Source organism: Centruroides vittatus, unplaced genomic scaffold (genome assembly GCF_030686945.1).
Source record: "Centruroides vittatus isolate TY-2023 unplaced genomic scaffold, ASM3068694v2 contig_628, whole genome shotgun sequence".
NCBI lineage: Eukaryota > Metazoa > Arthropoda > Arachnida > Scorpiones > Buthidae > Centruroides > Centruroides vittatus.
Genome location: NW_027122385.1, coordinates 4734567 through 4761346, shown reverse-complemented (window position 1 = coordinate 4761346; position 26780 = coordinate 4734567). Strand labels below are relative to the sequence as shown.

At 28.4% G+C, this 26780-nt stretch overlaps 1 protein-coding gene across 1 annotated transcript; it reads left to right on the top strand.

The window, feature by feature from the left end:
• Positions 1 to 2611: 2611 nt before the first annotated feature.
• Positions 2612 to 25674, top strand: Trs23 (trafficking protein particle complex subunit 4-like protein Trs23). The gene is made up of 5 exons (XM_067275529.1): positions 2612 to 2788; positions 9774 to 9948; positions 13894 to 13997; positions 16101 to 16227; positions 25459 to 25674. Exons 1-5 carry the CDS (start codon positions 2614 to 2616, stop codon positions 25529 to 25531), a joined length of 654 nt encoding a protein of 217 aa, XP_067131630.1. The 5' UTR covers positions 2612 to 2613; the 3' UTR covers positions 25532 to 25674.
• Positions 25675 to 26780: the final 1106 nt, after the last annotated feature.

Below are 26780 nucleotides of genomic sequence, written 5' to 3'. Positions count from 1 at the left end.
AGCTTCAAAGTTCGCACTAACAATAATTTTTCTGTATACTTAAACATTTTATATTCAATAAAAAGTGTTATATTCTATTATATTTGTTAAATTTGTTAACAGTTAGGTTTTTTTAATTTTGTTAATTATATTAAAATCTAATACGTATTCTGAGTAAATAAATACAAAGTATATAATTATCAAATAAACTAATAAACCCAACAAAATTTTTTTCGAAGTGAAGGGGGCAATACTACGTAATGATTTTATTGAAGGGGCGACGATTCGTTAGAGGATGAGAAACACTGACTTAAAGAAACTGGTCCAGGGCAAAGTTCTGCTGCAAATCAGATTTCTTTATGGTATTCGGGAAAGCTGGAAAGTTATCGATAGTGAATATTATTTTTCATTAATGAAATCCATGCCCGAAAGAATTAGAGCTAACATAAAAGCTCGAGATGAAGCAACAAAGTATTACTTAAATTATTTACTATGACTAATTCCATACTTTTTCTTCAGTATTACATGATGCCAAAATTTTTTCCTATGTACAAAATTTTTAAAATTATTTGTTTAATTTATATGTTGTTATTTCAATTGTTTAAATTAAGTCAGATCTAAATTAGTTAAAAGGCTTGACTATTATTTTAAAAGTGTTTTGTATTAATTTCCTGTTTTATTTGCTACACGCTTAAAGAACTTAAAGACGTCTTCAAGATGAAGTAATTCCCTAATTTTTTCAGGGGGTTGTACTTAGTGTATTAAATTTAGTCAGAAAAAGTCAGAAGTGTTATTTCGTCCGAAAAAGTGTTATTTTAAGCATTTGTATTATGTGCTTGCAGCAGCAAAAGAGTAAGTCTGGCCCTGAGTATAGTCGAATTAATTGCAAAATCTGCCTTTGAGATTATGAAGGTTAAGATTAATATTTAAAAAAGCACTCGCAAAAGAAAAAAGAACTTCGAGGTAAACAAGTGACACTGATGTTTGAATAATTTTATTTTTTCAGAGCCACTTACCATCTGTGCTAAACAAGATCCACTTCTCGGCATTCCTTTTTTAGTTTTATCTAAATTTTCTTCTAATGAATAATTAGTACAAAACTCATCAATTATTCTTAATATTTACGAGAAATTCATTTTTATTATTTAAATTATATAAATTAATTTTTTTTTGATGAAAACGAATTTCATGTAATTTATTTAAATAATACGAAACGATTTAAACGAAATTACGTCTTCAAATTATAATTAAATATTAATCTTTTATTTTAGAAAATTCTATAATTGTTTAATATAATTGTAGCATTAGTTCTAAATTATTCCGCTTCGGCGAACAGCGCCAATGGATAAAACTTACGCCATGAAGCGATTGCCGCGCACGAAGTGGCAGGAATATTTTTACGCCACTATCGTGTCATTAGAGCGATTGGCAACTCAAGGACCAGTATATCTATCGACTCTGATACAAGTAGGTAACAATAAGGAACTGGAAGGAGTATGGCGCAGCCAATCAGAAACTGTTTAAGTCATGCTACACTGCAGTGCCGTAACTAGGGTTTTGGATGCCTATGGCCAAGAGTAAAAATGGCGCCTTTTTAATATTTGTTATTAAATAAAAATAAAAGTGGTGGTTTATTTTTGAAATATATGTTCCTAGAAATTACAGATAATAAATACTATATAAATATAGAAGTTTTTTGTGTTATTAATTTCGAATACATATTATTCGGAAGCCTTTACGTTGGCGCCTTTATTAAATCTGCGCCTATGGCAGGGGCCACGTTGCCATACCCTAGTTACGGCTCTGCTACACTGTATATATCTAGCCACTGTATTGAATCTGATTTTCTTGTCATTGCCCATTCCATGTAGTAAATACAAATTTTCACATACAGAAATTTAGACTTTATTAAAACTTTTTACATTGCAGAAGCTAAAAACAGTCTTTTTAATGTTCTTGTGGGTTTGGCCAAGCCCGTAATGGCGACAGAGCGGATAGGGAGAGTCGAGACTCGAGTCAAGCTCTCATTAAAAATTTATGAGCCAATCCGAACTCGAACCCGAGTTTCCAGAACGGCAGGCCGGTGTCTTTAGTACCTTAGCCATCTGGATATCCCGCACATCTTGATAAAATTATTGCATTTTCTTGCATTTTTTAATAAAATTATTTATTATCAGCGTTATAATGAAACATTGCCGACCCGGTATCGCTAATGGAACGTTATCACCAACGCAAATATATTTAAAAATTACAAAATTTATCACAATTAAATACAATTATTATTTACTTAATGACTATAATATTGACGGCCGGATGGCCGAGCGGTCAAGGTGGCAGCCTACCGCTCTGGGGGACCTGGGATCGAATCCGAACGGGTCGAATAATCCCCAGGAATTTTTCGGGAGGTGGTCCGTTCGGATATGTCGGGCCCCGTCCCTGTGGGCCTGGCCGAACCCATAATGGGCCTACTAAAAGAGGCCCTCTTAGTGCCCACAGGGCGGAAAGAGTTAAAAAAAAAATGACTATAATATTAATTAATTCACTGTCATTTTATTCATATCATGTAAGAACAAAATGCGTATTGATTTCATTTTTAAATTTTAGGAGGCGCCACTGGAAACATTGCAAAACAAAATGGGGATTATCAGCGTGTATGTTATTAGTAAAGCAGGTGGTTTGATATATCATTACGATCATAATTTACCGAAAATTGAAGTAGAAAAAACTTTTAGTTATCCCTTAGAGATCGTTCTTGAATATCAGAATAAACGTGTAAGTGTTGTTTATGGCCAAAGAGATGGGATTAAAGGTAATAAACCTGAATTATCCTTTTAAAATTTGCTAATGATTACTCTTACTTAATTGGTATATATTCATTTCTGTATATAAATGACCGAAAAGCAACTTTACCGATTTTACTCATCTAATACAGCAATTCCTAGTGGGTTCTATATTCAAAATTAAACCTAACATTACATTCATTATTAATACAGAAGTCACCACTGAACTTAGACCAGGCTGCAGTTAACATGCCATCCAATAGATAGGTTTAAAAAAAAGTAGCTTTGATTCGCTACATGAATGTTTTACATAATTTAAAACAAATATACAGTAATTAATCTTTATTTTTGCTAAATATCAACTTGATATCTTGCAAGTTTAATGAAATTGAGCCAGTCAAACTTGAGTCATAGGCATCAAAAAACATAGATTGCAGTGTCACCCCCATCAATGAACGTAGACCACTGCATGTTTAATGTTTTGTTGCATCGCCTTTTACGGCCAAAACACCTATACATTTTGGCATGCTGTTGATTAGGTATTCACATTTATCTGCTGTTATGGAATTCCAGATAGTTAGGATGGAAGCTTTTAGCCCTTTAACTGTCCAAGAGTGTGTTTTTTTGCAGACATCTCTTCATAATGTTCCATACATTCTCAATTAGTGAAAGATCTGGGCTGTTGGATGGCCAAGGAAGAACTTCTATGTTCTTTTCCGCAAGCCACTGTTTTGTTTTTCTGCTTGTATGACATGTGGTTCCATCCTGCCAGAAAATGCAGGTTCTGTTTGGATATAGCTTTGCTATGGACGGAAGTAAACACTGTTGTAGAATGTTAATGAATTTCTCTGTTTCGTCAACAAATGTCAACTGACCCATACCACTGATGCTCATATACCCCCAAACTACTGGCAAGAAACTTCACTGGGCAGTTTAACAATGATGGATCATTAGCTTCATTGGCAGATCGAATGACAAGTTTGCTTTTGTCTGTTGTTGATAATTCAGATTTTGATTCATCAGACTACAGAATTTCATGCCTCTTTTATTGAGACCAAGAAAGATGTTCTTTGGCCCACTGTACCTGTTTCTTTTTTTGATGTGCTGTTTACAAAGGTTTTTCATGTGCTGCATAGAACTGGAAATGCATTTCTTGCAGTCTCCTGTGTGTTGCAGTGGCGTGCCGTGACATTTGATGATAGGGAAGCTGTGTTTCTGTAAGAAGCCGACTTTCAGGGGCAATCAATTAATTGCGCGTCAGGGCCCGTTCGTATTCGTTTGTTCGATAAGCCAGTAAAAACCGTATACTTCTTTAAATGTATTTTTAATAGATTATCTGACGTACTTAATAAATAAAAAAGTTCAATATAATTACCTCCGTTATTAGATTCAATAAATTTCCTATGCCCTCTAAATGCCAATTCTCGCTTTGAGAAAAAAACATAAAACATCTATTAATTTAGATATATCTATTAATCGTAATTATCTTGTTATAATTTTTAATATTTATTTTATATTGTCTACCAATGTTAAATTCTATTCTTCTTTGATTTCCAAATTGCTTCAATTTTACGAAAGAATCGTCATTCGTCATAAATTTTATCGTCAAAATGTCTAAATTTTTTGTTGACGTATTTATATTTAATTTAGGCATCGGTCTTTCTCTTTTAATAATGTTTTCTTTTTCATTATATGGTCTTGAGTCAAAACTTTTTTAAAATAAATTTTTGAATCACTAGCCACGATATAAGGGCTAAAATTAAAATTATCAGAAAAACTTACTTGGTAAAACAAAATGTGTGACGAATATACATACCTAGTACAAAAAATTCTTCAATTGTATGAATATACTTTTAATGAAACTTATAATTAAATATAACTTTGTGAAGAAACGTACATAAAAATAACAAAATATTCTTTACTTTTTAAATCTTAAAACAATCCACTTAGTGAAATAGCTCCCTACGAGTGGCTAATGAATGGAATCGGAGACGGTCCAGGTAGGTCTGTCCGTGCCAAATCCCGAGGGTGCCGATACCGGTCAATGTCAAATGCCTCTTTTGTCGCATCACTAGTAGCCTATACATCAAAGGACGCGACGGGGTTGTTGTAGATTTTAAACGTTTCTCACCATAGCTGTAAAAATCTAAATATGTTAAACTTAACAGATTGTCCGTCGTTTGTTTTCTAACTAATTCGTTTTAGGATCGAGTGTTCACGAAAATTTCCAAAATTTACAACTTTTCGGTCACTCTCATTGAACTGGAGAAATTTCTGTCTTTATTACATCTAATATTACGAAGAGATCAGACCCCACTGTACTCGGCAAGAGATTGGTTCGGTTAAGCTTCTGTTTAAGTAAAATTTTGGCTCTTTCATCGGGGTTTTATTTATGTTTCTAATTCCCTAATCGCTTAATTATTTAACTACTTCTTAAATAGAAATAAGTCGAAACCGGTTACTTTGTACTTGAATATCCGTAGTCTTGGGAAAGAAGTGGAAAGAAATTTTTATGACAACGGATACATAAATCGTAAATTTAAGGAAAATAAATTCTAGAGCTTTTTTTGTACCATTGTACGTCTCATTCATTAAATTTGGTTGTAAATGATGCAGTCAAAGTAACAGTTAATTTTTTATCACTGCACTAGAATTGTACACGTTTTTTCTGCATTCCCTTACAGATGGGACATACTAAATCGTAATATCACCGGTTTAACATCGAAATCCGTAAGTAATATAAGATGGGAGAGCGGAATAAACGCGGAATAAATGTATCAAATATTTTAATGGATTTTTTTAAAACTCCTGTCAACTATACAGAACTATCATAAAAACATGCCAGTAAATTCCTATCGGTTGGGTTAAGTTATAAATCTAGTCTACAGTGGGCAACCTTTTTTATAACGTGGGCCAGAATAAATTTTACGTTTTTTTTCCGCAGGCCGTAGTAGTTAATTGACGCTTTCTTGTGACTCGTAATTTTTTTAGTCTGCAAATATGAAATAAATAAATAAAAAGTTAATTACTACATTTATTTCTCTTATCGTTTTCGAAAATTACAAAGAATTGGAAAAATAACTATTAATTAGTTATTTTTCCAATTTAATAATCTATTAAAGATCTCGCGGGCCGGATAGAAACTTTTTGCCAGCCATAGCTGGCCCGCGGGCCGGGGTTGTCTGCCGTTGATCTAGTCTGCTCATGATTCACATAATCAGGCGAGGGTGGCCGAATATCTAGCAGGCGGCTAACAGCCCACAACTGCTCCGGGATATAAAGTTGGACTCTTTATGCGTGTGTCGCTTCTACCAGCTAAACCGGGTGAGGTTGGTGCTCTGTAAACCGCATGTGACAATGCCTATATAATCTGGTGTGTTGTCAAAACAGATACATTCTTTCCAGTTGTATTATTCCGTATTGTAGTTACATCCATGTGATATCCAAAATAGTTAACAAAGGGTTTGCTAGCAGAAAATTTTTCCTTGACAATCACCGACAAACGAAATGGAAGTTTTGGCTAGAAATAAATACAATATCTTTTCTTGCGATATATCTAATAATCAGTGGCGTATTTGGAATGTAACGAGTCCTGGGCAAAAACCAGGTAACAATACTATATTAGTGCTGTGGATCTTTTTTTTTTTATTATTATTATTTTTTTTAGGCAGAGAAATTTTTCACTCCAAATGGCACTGCTGATAATAGACAGATGTCATCATCTCTCGAAATACAATATCCTTTTTATTTCACTGTCCATAGCCTGACACATGTTTCACAGCCATCTTGTATTATCTCGCGCCCATGAGATTGTGGAATCTCTCTTATGACTGGATCTAGTTTCAAGAACTCTCTTGAATCGATCGCGATTAAACCTCGTTTCGGTCGAGATTGAAACGGTCGAGAGAGATCACACCAAGGCATAGTCCCCGACCTTGCTCACAATCTAGATTGAAATGCTTGGTGCGAATGGGGTATAAGGCTCTAGTTTAGTAGTATTACAGAGTATAATATGTATATTTTAATATATTTTTAAAAAAAAACAAAACCACTGAGAAATGTTACGTGTGTTTAACAAGGTTCGGAAAACTGAAAATTTTAACAATGGGTTCGGCGAACCCGTTCGGAAAACTGAAAATTTTAACAACGGGTTCGGCTGAACCTGTGTGAACCCGCTGAATATCACCACTGGTTACATCCAGTGCCATGTAACAGCGGTTGTTTTTTACAATTCTTTTCAAATTCCTATCATCAACTTTTGAAGTTTTTTGCTGATGTCCAGCAGCTTTGTTACACTAACCATGACCATATTAAACAACATAACATAACATGGTCATGGTTAGTGTAATGAACAATAATCTGGTGCACTGTTGTCTTGCTTAGCATTAGCTCTTTATTTATAGCTCTCTCAGACATACCAGGATTGTGTTTAGCAATGATAGCATTCCTTAAATCTTCTGAAACAGCTTTTTCTTTGGCCATTGTAGACAAAATGCAAAGGTTTGTAAATAAAACTAAAAAAAGCATCTTATATCATTCACAGGACCACTGCAGGCTAAAATGAGGCCAAAATAATCTAAAGTGAGGCTAAAATAATCAGTTTCAGAAATGCTGCAATTGTAACATTATAAAATCAAATTATTGGTTTGTCTATGTTCGTTGACTTAGCAATCTGTTTTTTGATGCCTGTGACTCGAGTTTGACTGGCTCAATTTCCTTAAACTTGCATATCAATTCGATATTTAGCAAAAATAAAGATTAATTACTGTATATTTGTTTTAAATTATGTAAAACATTCATGCAGTGAATCAAAGCTACTTTTTTTTAAAACCTATCTATTGGATGGCATGTTAACTGTGGCTTGGTCTAAGTTCAGTGGTGACTACTGTATATTAAATTACTAAAACATTAAAGTGTTGTGTAGCTACAAAATTATAGTGGAGATAATTGATAAGTCATGGCAACAATTTTTTTCGTCTAAAAATATGACAATTTCTGAAAGTGTAAATGAGAGTTTAATCGACATTATATTACAAAATTTTTGGTATAAATTTGACGTATGTAGCTGCAATAGACCTATCATGAACTAAATGCTGCAACAGACATACTGCTGGAATTGAGAAAGCTGTAAAGATCGTGAAGGAAAATGAGAAATTTATGTTGAACTTGTTGATTATGATGTGATAAAATAACTTACCTTATCAAAATCCTTCAAAGTATTCCACTGATTCCATGCATTCTCTCAAGTAAAATGGTTGTGCCATTATTTCTTGGGCCAATTTTATAGTTGAACATCAAACAGAGCACTGCTAAGCATTTCACATATAATTATCATCAGTTGCTAATAATAAAAGTAAATTACTTATCCTTTTGGTATTTATGGGGATTGGGTTCCTGGATCTGGAGATACATTGGTTCCATGGATACCAAAATCTGTAGATGTTCAAGTCTTCTATATATAATACCATAGTATTTGTTTTTAACCTATGCACATTCGTCTGTATACTTTAAATCATCTCAAAATTATTTAAATACCTAATTACATGTAAATGCTATATAAATAGTTATGCTGTATTTTTCAGGAAATACGAGGGCTATTTTTTAAATAAGGTCCGTTTGTGAATAAAAGTGAGAATAATGCGCAATCACGGCAGTTCGCATATGCTTCTGCTCCGAGCAAGCTTGGCGCGCGTTTTGACGCCATTTGCAGTCATATCGTCTGTCTGTATGCTGAGCTGTAGAAGTTTAAAATGTTTAAGAAAATTGAGTCTCCCGCCGACTGTGAGATACGATCTGTTATTCGATTCTTGAATGCAAGAAACTTGGCAGCAGCAGAAATTCACCGTCAGATTTGTGAAGTTTACGGTGATAATGCTATGAGTGACAGTAAAGTTTGAAAATGGGTAAGAATGTTCAAGGATGGGCAAGTTAATGTGCATGATGAGCCACGCCCTGGCCGACCTTCTCTGATTTCTGAAGATTTGATTTGTGATGTGGATAACAAAATTCGAGAGGACCGACGATTCACGATTTCAACGTTATCAATTGAATTTCCACAGATTTCAAGATCAGTTTTGTATACCATTGTTTCGGAGAAACTGAATTATCGAAAATTGTTTTCTCGGTGCGTTCCAAGACTGCTTTCTGACGATCACAAAACAAAAAGATTGGGCAGTGCTTTATTGTTTTGACTCGATACGATCATCCACACAGTCCAGACCTTGCACCCAGTGATTTTCACTTGTTTCGATACTTAAAGGAGTTCCTTGATGGCCAACATTTCAACGACGAAGAAGTGAAAACTGCAGTCGTGGATTGGGCTTCTTGACAGGCGGCAGATTTCTTTGAAGTCGGAATTCAAAAAATTGTTGAGCGGTATGACAAATGTTTAAACAAAATGGAAATTATGTAGAAAAGTAGATAAAAGTATGTAGAATATAGAAAAAAAATATATTTTAACGATATTTACAGTATTTTTCTTCTTATTAAAAAACGGACCTTATTGAAAAAATAGCCCTCGTAATTACAAGAAAATATCTGTACAAGTGTAAGTGTTCAATACAGATGCAATCATTATATTTATAGGTCTAACTGTAAGTGTAGGTCAGCAACAATGTAACATTTTTCTTTCTTCAACATTTATAAATTGCTTTCATTTAATAACTTGAAAGACGCAATATATTGCTTTTTTTTTTGGACTGGAATTTGCTTTTATTTTTAAATGCTCTATTTTATCCAAAATAGAGCATTTAAAAATAAAAGCAAATTCAACTTTTGTTTTTTAGATTTTTTAGAACTTAAAAGTTTTTATTTTTTTGATTGGTTACACTTGGCCCTCTGTGGATACAGAGGGCCAAGTGCATTAAGTTGTGATTTCACATACTCAGTTCTCACACAAATATTTAATTATCTAATTTCCTAAATTTAATATTGTAAATGGGATTTTATAATAATAATTTCTAAATATGCTAATATTTTTGATTATTTTTTTAAATTCTTGTTTTAATGTTTCAGTTGGTCATACTTTAATGTCTATAAATGGAATTGCCGTTAATGGAAGACAATTGGAAGATGGTAGAGATGTTTTTGATATTTTAAAAGCTGAAGAAAATTATCCTATCAATATAAAATTTGGTCGACCAAAGTTAAATACAAATGAAAAAATTGTACTTGCTAGTATGTTTCACTCGTAAGTATGTGATGAATTATGAAATTATAATAATAAAAAAGTACTATGATAATTTAATTACTGAGAAACAATTTATATTTCAAATAAAAACAAAACAATGTGAATCCAACTATTTCTGAAAATTATATTTAAATATACAGAGTTTGAAAAATATCATACTAACTAGTTAGCCAGGCAGGTAAGTATTTCATGTGTCTGTTTAGTCATTACCTGACAGGATTTGAAAGTGAAATTTATTTATTTTTAGAAAGAAATGGAAAAGTCTCAAAGGACAGTTCATATTTATCCCCAAAAATTAACAAATATACATAAAAAGCAAAGATAACAAATTACACAAAATTAAAAATTGAATACAAATGCATTTTTACATTTTAATTTAAAATAAGAAAAATTTTAAGAAAAAAAATTATCAGAATTATTTAAATTTCAAAATATGATTAAAAAAAGACCTTTGAGATAAAATCAAATAGGTAGCAGAAGTAAAAAAACTCATAATAAATAGCCATTAAAAAATTTTAAATGTTGTAAGAGATCAAAATATTTGAAATGCTATTTTGATTCTGTATTTTCATAGCAAATAGTGTATTGAGTGTATGATAAGTTGCATAATTTATTAAAAGATAGATAAATTTTATCAAGAGTTCTAGCATTTTTATCCAAAAGGGAATGTCTCCAGACTAAATGGGTAGTCATATCATTGCAAGACTGAAAATTAGTGAAGAAAATTGATCTTAATGCACTTTCAGATGAGATAGGTTTACAGAAACATCATAATATTCCATATCTAATAGCCAGAAATTTAATTATTTTATCAATATGATTTTTAAAAGTAAGTTTATTATCAAAGATTGTTAGCTATTCCTTTCCAAAACAAATATAACTTTAATAAATGATCTTGAGCAAATATTATTTATTAATAATCACAATTCAAGGATAATAAATTGTAATGAAGAAACATTTATGCTTCTGCATTTATAGGGAATAAGTATTTTTGTTGGTCTTTCATAAATATTTTAAACTCCATTGAACATAATGTACAGTACATTCACTAAATACATTACTTTGTGGGGCTGCCATAAAACATTGGACCTAACAGCAAGATTTAATTTTTTACTTTTCATCACATAATAATAATTTTTTTAAAATTATAACTTATATAATCTTTATTATTGAATAGAAGATATTGCTTTTTACTTTGATTTAAGTCCATGATTCCCAATGTGAATACTACATTTCTTTCTGTAAGCAGAAGACGACTTGAGATGTTAGGGGGTTACTGAAAGACAAGGGGAATAAAAATTCATTTCAAAACAGAAAATTTTACTATAAAATCTCAGATAAACTGTAAAGTCAGTTTTTGAGTCATATGACTTTATGCATATATCACAAAAAGTCCTAATTACCTGTATATTAAAAATTTATTGTATTTGTTTTTACGTTTACAGTCAAACCTGTTTTTATGTGGTCTTTTTTTGTGCAATTTTTAATGTGAATTTTTAATTTGTGCGGTTTTTTTTGTGCGATTTTTTTATTTGTGCGGTATAGTTGGCGACTAGTCTCGTGCAATTCGTCATGTCTCACGTTGACTTATTATAGCTAAATAAACTTATTATAGCATAAATGAACTTATTATAGTAATATTATTGCATGAATATGCGAAAAATGAAATAATTTATTTTTTAAGTCAAAAAAACACCACCTGGACAAAAATATGTAAAACAGACGATAGACAAGACGATGCAGTCAAGTGCTGACATCTGTTGTCAATAAATTCTATTTCATACGGTTTTGAGTTATTTTCTATGTGAGACTTTTTTTATGCGGTCAATAGGGACCGCATAAAAAAATATTTTTTTAATTGTGTTGCGAAAACTATTTTTTACAGCCATTCGCGTGCGATTTTTTTTATGCATTTTTTTTATGCGGTCCCTATCCACCGCATAAAAACAGGTTTGACTGTATTTAGTAAATTTATTATTATTATTATACAATCCATTTATTATACTTCTTGCTACATTTGTTTCATAATGTATTTGGTTTTGTCATTGACTATTATAAAATCAAAGTATTGATCAACTCTGAAAAACTTTTTTGAAGATATCCTGTGTCCTGCAGTATCAAATATTTAGCTAAGATTTAACTCCTTATGCAAAAATAAACAAGCACATCATTAGTATGCAAATTTTATTTTGTCCTGATAATTATAACAAAGAATTGTTTGGAATTAAATTTCTTTGATTTCTTAACAGTTAATGTTATAATTATTTATTATCAGTTATTATCAGTTTGAGTTATTTTATTTGTGTGATTGTTCTATGTACTGTACTTACATATATATAGCCAGAGTCATGTAAAATGATCTTAGGCAAAAAGGGATCATGAATGGATAAAGTTTAAGAAGTCCAGCCCTATGATAAAAGTCTTCAAACATTAGGGTTTCATAACACACATATATATATTACACTATAGGATACTGTTATACTAAACACATGACAGGAAATTTCTAAACACAGATACATAAATAAACAGCACATAAACAAATCATTTGTTCTTTGTAGCCTTCTTATGCCTTGACTTTAGTCCATCATAGTACTAGGCACTGTTATTTATGCTGTGTAGGATACACCCCATTCACACCACAATAATAATAACAAATTTATTTGGACATAATAAAAGCTATACATTGAAGAATGAGTAGCTCAAGAATGTCAACCAGGACACTACATGACAAATGGTCTTTTTCAGTTTCTCCCAAGTTAATAAAAAAGAAGCACAATAATTTGATCTGAATAATCTTATTTGTCTTTAATTTTGAATCTTTTGTTAATCTAATGTATAATTTTCTAAAACAAATAAAATGGAAAGTTAGCAAAATTGTTTTAAAAAATATTTGATGTATATAGGAAAAAATTAAATATATTAGTTTTATTGCTTGTGAATGTAACAAAATGTAAACATTTGCTTTACATCTGTAATACATTATATTTAACAAATGATTTGCAGAAACTTTAAACTTGCATTCAAAATCCAATTAGAATGTGAGATTCAAATGTAATAGTTTTGAAAAGCATTCTGCTTCAAGCCTCAACAGCAGTTTACTACAGGAAATTGACTTGATTTTTATTGTTATTTTTTTTTCCTAACAAATTTCTTTATTGCTATGTTATTTGCTATGCTATGTCATAAACATAATGTTTATAGTATGACATACAGATTGTACACATTATTGTATATAAGCATTTGTTATTTAGCAAGCATATTGTTTGGTGATCAAGAAATATTGCTTTCATCATTTTACATCCTAACATTATTATTTTTAACTTAACTGAAACACAATAAAATGCCTATATTTGTGCTGTATAATATTAGAGATGTTGCATTGCATTATATAATGGTTCCAATTTAAAATAATGGGGAAATATGCTACTAGTTGGTGTTTTCTTACAAAATGTTTGATTTTCAGGAATGAAATACTGATGTCAAGTAGACTATGGTATTGTTTTTTGATAAATATTAGTGTTTTACTTATATTTGCCTGTCTTTATAAATATGCTTTTATCTACACAAATATAAAAATAATAAAGTTTATTTTAAAGTCTACAATATGTATTTCAGAATAGTCTATTAAATTTTAGAATATTTTAAAAATTTTACATTGATGTAAAGATAACATCTTTTGTCTTATTGTCAAAATAGTGTACTTTTATCTTACAACAAAATTATTAATGACTTTTAAGTAATACCATTTTTAATAAAATATTGTCTTATTAGAAATGGTGTTCTGTCTAAATGTTATAGTAATAAAAATCTACAATAATTGTTTTAAAATATATATGTATAATATGTATTAAGTTTAAAATATATGACAAATACATCAAAATTTGAATCTAACATCATTGATGTTAAGAAAAAATATAAATGTTAATTCTCAAATTATTTTATTAGATTATTTGCCATTGCAACTCAACTTTCTCCAGAACCCAAATCTTCAGGGATTGAAGTACTTGAAACTGATACTTTTAAACTCTACTGTTTTCAAACAATAACAGGTAATATAATCATAAATCATAATAAAGATATTCTATGTAAGTATTAATAATAATAATGTATTAGTAAACCATCTTTAATAAAAGGATTTTATCAACTGAAAATACTTTAACTAATCTTTAATTATTATTTTAATTTTCTTTCAAAAGTTAAATAATATAATTTATTGATAAATTTATACATAATATTTTAAGACAATAGTTTTCAAACTGGCTTTCACAATATTCCAGCATGTCTTATAAAGCTTCTAGGAATGTTTTGATTCTTAGATAACTAATAATTTATTTAAAATTAATGCAGTTGTCATACACATCAAAGTAAGCCAGCTATGGTTTCCAATTTCATTTGAACCTTACTCTAAGAAATGTATATTTTTCAAGTGCATTTTGATTCATAATTTTTAATTTTATCCTATCCAATGTGTGTGATTCAACTACATGTATAATATATTATATAATTAAAATTGTTTACTCAGATTCTTTTTCATATGTATTTATTGTCTTTACTGATGCAAATTTACAAATAATGAGAAATAATTCATTTTCAGTTTGTCTCTCCAGCATTTCAACATTATTAAAATACATATACTGAAATAATATAAAACATTATTTATAAAACTGTGTTTATTTGTACAAAAATTCATTTTACTCTTATTCCTATTACATGTACTGTAATTTATACATTTTTTTTTTTTAATATAAATTTATTCCTTAATTCCTTCAAAAATTGTAATAAACATTTGAGTTCATTTTATTTATTCAATCTTATAAATAAAAATGAATAATTGTCAGTTCTTTATTTGCTGTTCATTAAACATTTTGGTAACATTTTATTCTATGTTCTCAATAATTAATATGATTGAACTTACAACTAAAACTACTTTTTGTAAATTTTAAAGCATGATGAAAAGATAGCATAATAAGCTGTAGAAAACTCTGAAATTTATTTGAAAAGATGAATTCTTTTTAGAGTATTTTTGAATTGCAAATTAAGATACTTTATTTATTAAACTGATCATGAAAAAAGATAAATCATAATAAAATTTGTTTTTATTTATATAGAGTATTTCATAATGGAAATAATTTATCTGATAATAATCGTAATAATAAATAAATAATAAGCATCAGCATAGCATTAATTATTTTTATTTATATATTTGTTACAATGCTATTTACCAGTCAATAATAATTTTGTACACACATGTACCATACATATTATTTAATTAAATAATAAATTTTTTTGTCTGTTGATGCTTTGAACCTAAAATGTTTAATATGTAAAAATTTAATGATTTTTGTAATGTTAGTCTCAATGGTTTTTACAATATGATTTTCTCTATCTGCTCTGTAATAATAAAACTGTAACATAAATTATTTTCAGTTCATTTTAAAAACTTTTTAGTCATTCATTTTTGAATGATTTTGGAAATGATATTCTCTTATTGTTGCTAAAAACAATATTTTAGAAGGCTTTTTCTGAATGGTTCAAAATCTGTTTTGTAAAATTAATTAAAACTTTGTTATATAGGAATTATAAATAGAAATACATATACAGACATATAATATCTTAAACATTTTCACTCTGTGTGATTATATATAAATCACATTTTCACTTAATGATACTTCAAAACTATGTTATAAGAAATGTGGTTTTTTTTTTTTTTTGTTGGATCAAAATACATGAATAGAAATATGTGAATAGTTTAATATACTAACACTATGATATGCAGTTAATTAATACACAACAAATATGACCATGTTTTAAAAATATATAAAATAAAAATTAGCATTGAATTATAATATAAGATTAGCATTGAATTATAATATAAGATGATAATTTATGCATATTATGCAGTTTTGCTAATTAAAGCATTCAATATATTACTGAAAGATATGGATACTTATTTATATTCTGTAATATGAATTAAACAAGAAGTTTGTGGATATTCAATTTAAAAGCTTTATTATTATAACTTTTAAAAATTTAATGGCTGAATATCTTCTGTTTTATTTTAAATGTGTAGGAATGTTAATTTTAATAATCAGTTATAATAATTTTGTATAAAATAGTATTTATTTTTTTAATACTTGCTGCTTTATTTTTAGGAGTAAAATTTATTATTGTAGCTGATCCTAAGCAAGCAGGAATAGAAAACCTTTTAAGAAAAATTTATGAAATTTATTCAGATTTTGCTCTAAAAAATCCATTTTATTCTCTGGAGATGCCAATTAGGTAATTTCATAAATTTGAGTTTGTTTTAAGTATGATATCTTTAATTACATTGATTTTTACATACAGGAAAATAATTTTAGAATTGATTCAAACTTAAACATAACACACATCAAATTAACTGTTAGTTTTTATTACAGTATTCTATTTTTTTTAAATTTTAAATAATTTTTAATTTATGATAATTATTTGCAGGATAATTTGCTCTTATTTTATTGTTTAAGTTATGAAATTTAGATAATCAAAACCATATATGACATTGTGCTTTTTATTAGCTCAAATTCACTGTTCTGCTTAAAACTTTTTACTAATTTTCTGTAGTAAGATATTGTAACATCACGTTATGTAGAGAATACAAATCATTGTAAAGAATATGATGTCAGATTGTGGTTTCATTTTATTGAAATTTTATTACTTAAAATAAAGTGCAAATTCTTACTAACTAGTTTAATATATTATACTGATACTATATATAGTTTAATACCTTATACTTAATTTTTCTGATGTTCTTTTTATATTTATAGATCTTTTTAGCTTAGGGGCTGTTCGTAAATGATGTCATGCTAATTCATTGTCATATTATGACAAATTCTCCCTCATATATGATGTCACATCAGTTATCACCCACAAAGTCTGCATTAGTTAGTAGCCATAGTCAATTACATAATGGATATTAACATAAAATGATTTATTTACACTTTTATTGAAATAAAACAATAAATAACAATATCATTACATTAATAAAAATTTTTACTTTTGCTATACCTTACAAGCAAGTTATTTCACTCCTATAGATTTATAAGGTGTTCTTCAATTGACATAATGGGAATGCTATCCTGTCATGTTTACTTCATCAACATCTATCCACTCAACATCATCTGTATTAAACTTCCACATAAAGCATTTTAAACAAATTCGAAAGTCGTTTCCTCCAATCCATGATAGATGCTGCAGTTTACATTTAGAAAATATTAAGAGTTACTTTTCTATATTTCCTTTTTCTTTGGTAATATTCCAAAAATAAACTTCAAACTTTTTGAAAAATTTAGTAAACATTTTTAACAAGTCTAGCACAGTAACTAACTGCTTAAACTTTTAAATACGGTAGTGTGCTGTGTCTCAGTCCTGTGCTATGACTTATATTGCTGTTCTTTGTTTATACAAAATTACCTTAATATGAAGCTAAAATTAGTAATATTTGCTAGATATAATCAGTTATAACCCAAAATTACCTTGTTTAACTTAGATCTTAGAAACAAAGATGACTTCATAGTAACAGCAAAATAATTTCATATTATTTATGTTAAAATTCTTTTAACTTCAGACTTTTAAAACATTGAACAGATGAGTCATTTTTAACATACAAATAGTGATAAATTCCACACACTAGTCACAGAAATTGTGCCAATCATTTTATGGTGGCTATAACAGACTGTTAATAGCCATAGTAAAATAACTCTGGTACAAATTTATTTTTTGCTGTCTTTTAGTATTCTTATATAAATTAATATATTAAACAAGTTTTTAAAGAATGTTTTAAATATCACCTGTTGTGTTAAAAGCATGTATGATACAGGCTAATATTAGATGTGAAATGTGATGTAACAAGGTAATGTTCCCCTTCTCACCTTAGTATATTGTGTCACATTCTGAATTATCTCCTCTCCCCATGAAGTGTGATGTTGTTTATGAACAGTCTTATTAGTTATCAAAATTTGTTAAAATGTTGAGTTGCCATTTATTTATATTTTATTCATGCAAAGTATATTTTAATGATAGGGAAGTATAACATTAATGTTATTCTTATACTTGTCTCTGCTTAAAACTATTATACTGGAATAATACTCTAAAATTAAATCAGCTTATATAAATCTATATCTATAAATGAGGATGTTTGTTTGCTACACACTACTGACCAATTGCTACAAAACATCTGCAGTTACATTCAAATTCTTCTAACTTAGATCATGTCATACATTTCACCCCAAATTATCAATTGGATTTTTATATATCGATTAATTTCTATCTACATTTGATTTGCTGGCTTTACATGTAGCACCATCTATTGGAAAAAATTTAACAAAATAATTAACTAAATATAATTCTTACAAAAAACGATATAATTTTTAAAAATATATATATATATTCGATATTATATATTATATTATTATAATATAACAAATATATATATTATATTAAAAATATATATATATATAGATGCAGCATTACAACAGATAGCACATAGCACTTGCCTGTATGGAGTGTAGTTGTGTATTCCTGTAGTAGTGGATTCCTGTATATTGTACTTTTTCTGTTCACAATAGAGTTGTGCCAGTTATGTATCTCTGTTCAGGGGAAAATTTTTGAATCAAAATAATGTGACTTGTGTACAAATCGAAAGTTTATATATAATTAATCTGGTATTCTTTCTCTTACAATTTCTATGTCTGATCTCAGCTTTCATGTTTCTAACTCTGTTCTCGAGATTAAGGAATGATGGAGATGGAACAGATGGACAACAGTGGGGATTTATTTATAGGTCTACAGTTTTTTCAAATTGCAGCCCAATAATTTTTCTATAAATGCAATATTTACAACAATGTACTTCTCATGTTGTTTATACAATCTGTTACAAAAATTTAAACACTATTATCATATAAAAGGAGTTATTCTAACATTCATACACGATTTTTTTATTAAACAAGTTTTATATGAAGTTTTTTGGACATTAAGGTTAGCAACTTTGATCACATGCAAGGCCATCACAATCTGTTTAACACAGATCACTTTTCAAATAATAGTAGACTGGTACTAATTAGTAGTCATTGATCATCCTCTTTTCTTGGAGGAGGTCAATGACTACTTTGGTTGAATTACTTCAAACCCCTTGCACAATGGTCCCTCCTTTCTATCAGACCAGCTATATGATGGCATTCAAATAGAAAAATTATAATAATATAAGGTTACCAGCAAGCACAAAATATGATTTAAGTGGTTTTCAAGGGTGCTGAGTTTAAATATTTGGTCCATTTTTTGCGAAATTTGATTCGTTGGCAGATTACCATTTGATATTCGACTGTGAATGGTAGTTTTTTAGAGTTAACATTAGGAAAAAACATGATATCTGAAAAAATTTAAGATATCATATTTTCAAATGGTGTCTATTTGACCAATGAAATTATGCCATTTTGTACCATCCAAGTATCATGATAAACAAGACAGTGGTAGGCTGAAATAACCAAACTCTATATGGTTTTTGTTTTAATGTTAATTATATTATAGTATTTGATTTATATAACTACAAAGGCTATCTTATGGGAGGGTTTATCATACCGAGTGACCAATATAACACATTTTAAAAATTCTTTATTCCTCTACTGTACACAATTTAAACAATTTTTAAAATGTGTTAGATTGGTCACTTGGTGTGATAAACTTTTATGTAATAAATATAAATCAAAAACTATAATATAATAGAAGGGTTAGAAGTACAAAATAATCTAATAATCTTAATCTCTGCTGCTGTTATTTTTTGCCCAAGCAATGTTAAGCTCATCTGTTTGTATACTATAAATAGAAATATATAGGCACTTTCTTCACCAAAAAATCTTGAGAGATGCAGTTTTATTGACAATACAAACTTATATCATTGATAAAACTGTCAGTTAATCAACTTTTATAGTACCATAAGCATATCTGTAATGCATTTAATTTATGTTTAATATTAATCCTTACAGCAACTTTATCACATTTTTCTATTAAAGTAAATTATTTTATTTAAATATTCATTAGTAAACTGAATAAAAATGATTTTTACATTATTTTTTATTAAGTATGTATAATTTTACTTCCATATGATTGATCTTTGCTTTTATGACTAATTTATGACTGCCTATTTTTATAATTCTCTACTTTTATGACCAGTATAAATTTCATATTATATAAAATGTCAAATTTATTATTGCAATTTTTTATTTTCCAATTCAGTATGATAATGTATGGTTCAAAGTTAATTACAATTTGTCACAGCTTATACAAAATCAGTATTTGATCTATGGATTGCTTACATAATGAGGATTCTTCATTAAATGAGACATTATAATACAATTGATTACTATCAACTATAGTAGATATCTATTATGTAGGATCTACTATATTTGAAATTTATAAAATAAAAAGTAATTTTTGATTACAAAGTTTTCAATAAGGAGTTTTATTGATGATTTGCTGTAATAGTGAACAAAGCAAGATACAGGGAAAAAAATACATGTAATTAAATTCAATGTAATAATTATGTTATGAATTTTATATTTTTTTAACAAGTACCTGGTAGTTAAATTTAATTTCAGAATTATAAAACGTTTTTCTTAATACTAGTTAAAGTTGAAATTTTTGAATTAAAATTTAAGTGTTTTTTTAAAAAATAAATAGCCCAATATCTGATAAGCTTGTGACAGAATTTTTGCAAAATTCTATTTATCAAATGTTTGAGTAATCTTTGAAATACAACAAAATTCTCATAACTTCAAAAAAAATTATAAAAATTTTATTTTATGCAATATTTTTAAATTAGCAATAGTTAATGCCACTTTATCCAATAACAAATTCCTTTAATATTAAACTTCTGTTTTGTTTTAGATTACTTATGTATAATTAGAATTGAGTTTTTTATTAAAGCAATGAAGCAATTTCTGAAATATTGGCTAAAGAACATAAATTTGATCTAGTGGTCAAGCAAAAGAAAACGTTATCAAAATCATATATCAGAAATATTATCTAATTATTATGAATAGAGCAAAAATGATCAACACTTTAATTCAATAAATTGAATAATGAATGCTTTTGGCTGCATATATTGGCCATCTTCATATTAGTACAAAAACAAAATTAATGGTTACACATATATTTGAGTTTAAATGTTTAGATGAATTATTTAACAGCTATTCTAAATATGAACAAAAGTAAGAAATAATAAATAAATATATAAATCTACATAAATCAGTTTAATGAAATTAATTTAATCACATGCTAACTTCTATATGTTGACTAAATATTCTACAATGTAATGATTGAAACAATTTTTCCGTATGCTGTTCTTGTATATCTGATTAATTTCCATGTGTTTCATGCATGCCTCATTCCAAAACACCACATTTGCACTGTTATATCAGACATTACATTTTAAGCTACATAATTATAACATTCTCTTTAGTAATTCATGCAATGTATTTATTTTAATGAAAAAAATCTTAGTAATAAAGTATGGAGCTAAGTAATTAATCTTCGTTTGAAAAAAAAATTATGTAATTTTTTTTTAAACTCCTCTGAGCTACTTATAAGATTGCTCTTTGGATTTAGCATTTTTGTCTTTTTAAAATTTTTCTTTCAAACTAGATATATATGTTTTTTAAATATTAATTTGTTGTATTTTCTAATGAAGTTTCTTAAAGATACATGAAAGTAAACATATCCACTAAACATGGATCTTTGTGTTTGCGTATCTTCTTTTTCAGATTAAATAATAAATTTTTAGTTTATAACTATTAATTTAAACTGTGAATAGTTTTTCAGATATTATTTTCAACAATACTGTTCTGTTTTCTTTATTACAAACTTGTTCTTCAATTTCTTTGCTATTTTAAATTATAAAATCCATATACAATGACGTACTTCTATTTAAATTGTTTAAAATTAGTATGATGCTAATATTTGTTTTAGATTTTGTTTATTTGACTTTTACTTATCTTTCAACAGAAATTTTAATTAGTATTTCCTTCTTTAATGCATACCATTTTTTTCTTTTTTTAGTAAGGCAGTTTTTAAAAGTTTTACTACTACAGTACTTGTTCTTTGAATTGCAATGCTTATATCATTCATAAACAAAAACTTTCATACAAATATGAAGCAAGTATTTGTGTGTGTTTGCTATTTAGATCATATTTACTTTTTTAAATGCTTAAATTTTTGTTCTTAAATTCTTTGACTATCTTCAAATTTGTACGTAGAAACTCAAATTTATATTGTAAGTTTATTATTTTTATTTATATTTGATTCTTCATTTTTAATAATTACTTTACTTGAAAATTTTTATAGAAAATATTTAAAGATTTTTGTAAAATTTATAATGAAATAGCAACAAAAAATCGCATTATAAATGGTTGAATCTGTTTCCTAGGAGGGTTGATTATAAGAGTAGTGAAGTTTGGTCACTCACATGTGACTATCTGACACACCTCTGTAATAGAACATGTTTTGCATCATATAATAAGATGATAGTGAAATTGACTGCATTTTGGAAAGTCCACATATACCCTTTCAGCTGAAATTCATGATAGTTTATTTCATGATAGTTGAAAAATGTAAAGAATAGGGTCTGAGTATCAGCAAAGCAAATGTGGGAAGGTAATCTGTGCGTCTCTGTATAAAACATTATACATTATCATTATATATGCATGTACAATATTTATCCAATATGTTCTTCAACCCTGTTTGGAAGCCCTGCCCAAAGCCAAGAAATTCATAATAATAATAATCCATTCAGTATCCCAAAAGATGAATGTTATTTTCTCTTCACAAATTATGTTTTATTTATAGATTAAAATAGTATGAGGGTTGAAAAATATATATATTTTAAAATGGAGGACAATAAAAATTAGGGGGGAAACGTATTTTGCCAAAAACTTAGGAAAACTAGACAAAATTGCCAAACAATTGCAAGAAAGTTATGCATTATTGGAATGAATTCTTTAAGTAATTTTGAAATTCAGTTACTTTCAATAATTGCCAGCTCATTTTTGAAATGTGTAAATTATTTCAAAAAATAAAAAGAAACATCAAAATTAAATGTTAAACAAGGCATTATTCACATTATTTAAAATAATTTTTGCTTCAATAAAGTAGAATTTTTTTATAATTGAATATTAAATATATGCTATTTATAGGATAACCCTGAAAAGGGACAGAATAACCACAAGTTATCATAAAGATGAAAGGCTAGATGAATATTCATATATATTTCTGGTATTATATCCTGTATATATCATTTTATTTTCATTTGGATAACCAGTTCTGAAGATTTAGAAACAGAAAAAAAAAATAGAACATTTTGCATTCTTAAATAGGAAGCAATTAGAATGAAACGTTTTGTAAATCATGAAAAAACCACACAATTGTATGATGTCTGAATTTTAAAAGTTTACATCATTTGACGTCATGATATGCAAATTGGTAACAAATGGCATTCATCCCATTATTTTTATGACAGACCAGGAAACTTTTGTGCATAAATCGAAGTCAATAAATCTTATTTGGGAAATGATTTCATAGGGTGGATCTAGTTTTCGTGTTTAGCATAATAAAAAACAATAGTAATTAGTATATATTAATAAATCATAATTAAAAAGAATTTATTAACGTATTGAAAATTACAGTGTTCTTATATTCTCCGATGTAGCCAAATCTGATAATTTTAAAGTGATGGTTTTTTTTTCTGGAAGAAAATTATTACTCCAAACAAATTGATGAAGAACCTTCATATATTTTGTTTATTCATTTAAAAAAATTTTTTTTTTCTAAAAGTTGTAACAGTAATTTTTAATGTGCAATAAAATACTGTGTATTTGTTTTTTTGGAAAAGTTTTTTGTTCTTCTAAACTTTATTTGAGTTGCTATTCATTTAATAAACTATGAATATTCTATTTATTAAATCTATGAATTTTTATTTCTTACTTGTTTGTGATATTCTAATAAATCTGCAATTTATTAATCATTTTTTTCTGTACATTTTTCAGATTTTATATAATTATAAATTTAAATATAAATACTATGAATTTAACTCAAAATATAAGGATATTTAAGTTTAATTTCTGTGATGACGATGGTGACGGTAATCTGAAAGTTTCCTCTAGTTCCTACTTCAAGTATTCCGTTCTTTCAAGAGTACCTTATTCTATTTGGCCAGGTTTATAATTACAATAATTCTATCCTAAACAATTTATCAAATAAATTGATTTCGTATCAAAATTCTCGGTGTTGGTGAGATGAGAACCTATGAATTTTGACACAAATACTAGAAACCGAAATTTCTTAACAGTTTTTGTATCCTACTTGTTCCTTTTCTGATTCTCGTTGAATTTCATTCAGTGTATTTTTCTTTTTTATTTATTTAAATCAATTTTAATCTCTTATTTTCGTACTCTGCTTGATTAGTCGTTTTTAAAATTTCATTTCATCCATGTTAAATATACATTTATATCTCTTGCATCATCGCATACAGTGCCATAACTAGCTTTTCACGTGCCCTGTGCAAGATTTTATTTTTGGCTCCTCGTTTTTGTTTTTTTGGGGGGATAGAATAGAAAAGGTCGGTTATTTTTCTAACTGTAATTAAAAACATTACGGAATCTGTCCCAAGGCAGCAAAATTTAAAATTTGAAAATAAAAATTTAATGCTGATAATTTTTTTGATACCTCATTTTGAAGTCATCTTTCTCCTAGCCCTGTCTGCCTGTGCACCCATTGCACCTGCCTAGTTACAACACTGATGGTATTATAATTATGGAGGATCACACAATCTTCTTTGTAACTGATATTCTGAGACATTTGGGAATTATGGAGATGATTGTATGATGTTTATCAATATTTTTTAAGTTGTATAGTTTATGCTGTTTTTATAATTATGTATACTGTCTAACATCTATATAATGCTCTCATACAATACTAACATTTCAGAATACTTGTGAACGAATTTTCCAGTAAACAGAGAATCTTTTCAGTATTCTTTGAATTACTAAATATATAATTTAGCATTCTAAATGGCATCACAACTTTTAAGCTCTCAAACACATTATTACTCTATATATTTCTTGAACTTCATCACTTGAGTGGAACTTCAGTTTGTGCTACACTTGATTTAGTGCTAATTTCAAAGGCAAACGCACAAACTCTGGCAGTAAATCAGTTTGACAGTAACTGTTTATGCTAATCTACACTTTAATTAGCGAAGTTGCAGTCGAAGTTTTCATCCCTAAAACATGAATGTCGAGCATGGAGCGCTGCTATCTTGTAAGGTGCGCTTGACGTTGGACGTTCACGTTTTAGAGATGAAAACTTCGGCTGCAAGCTTGCTATTAACTTTATTTTTGAATTTATATTATGTGTAATAATTATTTTAAACAATTATATTGAAATTTAAAAAAAAATATAATAATTGCCATTCTTTATTTTGATTTTTAGATGCGAATTGTTTGATAGTAATCTTCAAGCTGCTCTAGAACAAGCTGAAAAAACAGGAATTAGTAATGTTTAAAATACAATGTAATCTTTGTACATATAATATAAATATATTTTAAATTATTCCAATAAAATTGTTTAAATATTTTTTTTGTAAAAATTCATTATACAATAATGAAACTAAATAGAAAGTATATGTAAATATATATTGATATATTTCCTTTTGATTGAAGTTATGATAATTATTGGAAGTTTATAATTTGATTTACTAATAAATACTAGTTTAATAAATTTTTTAGTCATTATTACTAGCCATTCCAATGACTCTCAGCTTGTTTGTTAATATTTTTATCAGAGAAGAATAAAGAACAAACTGTTGTTGTTCAAAACATTATTCAAGTAACTTGGTATTATATACTGTACACTTTTGGCAATATACAGCCAGGATGCTTGCAGGATTTGTCTCAGGATAAAATATATACATTTTAGATCAGATGAAATAATAGAATAGTTGATTCACTAAAATCATGTTATTTCAACTTTACTATTCAATTTCATAAATATTGAACATAGTACAGGTATACCTCGCCTTACATCGGTAATTGGTTCCAGGAGAGGCGACGTAAGTCGAACTTACTTGTGTAGGTACGACGTAAGTCGAAACTACGGTGAAAAACGCCAATAATGAGCACTTAAAGACCGCTAAATAAGACGACAACACAGAAACACAGATGTTTTCATGTTTCGTTCTCTAGGATTTATGGTGATTACATTAACATTTACTGTAAATGTACATATTTTAATATAGTTTTATGTGCTTTTAACGCTTTTCTAGTGATATTACGACTTCAATGTTTGTGGCGGACGGATGTAAAGTCGAATAAAATGACAAACTTGATTTTTATTTTTTCATATACTATTTGGGTATACTATAGATTACGATATAGATTATGGAATTTCGTGTGTTTGGGTATATATCTGAACTCAGGGGACCGAGACGAGTTCAACGATACTCTACTTTTGGACCGGAGACGAAAAAAAAAAAGTTATCATACTTTTTTCCGGCGATCGCGCGATGATAGGGAGTCGCGTCGCTCTCCGCTAAGTCGGCCTCGCTATCGCGATCGGGAGTCGCGTGCTTGCCGTTAAAATTGCCTTTAGTAGACGTTTCTCCTTTTTTTTTTTTTACTTTGTTCAAGAACTACCTTGAATCGATCACTAGTTTAGCACATGGCGGCGTGTGATGGCTCCCATACGAGAAGTCAGTCGGGCCGCCATGTTCGCTGCCATAAGTAACATTAACCGAAATGGCGATCGCGCGATGA

Bases quoted from the DNA above. Each gene is read 5' to 3' on its own strand.
- Trs23 (XM_067275529.1), top strand. From the start codon at position 2,614: ATGGGGATTATCAGCGTGTATGTTATTAGTAAAGCAGGTGGTTTGATA. The intron at 2,789-9,773 runs GTAATAAACCTG...TTAATGTTTCAG, and splicing joins CCAAAGAGATGGGATTAAAG to TTGGTCATACTTTAATGTCT. The intron at 13,998-16,100 runs GTAATATAATCA...CTTTATTTTTAG, and splicing joins CTGTTTTCAAACAATAACAG to GAGTAAAATTTATTATTGTA.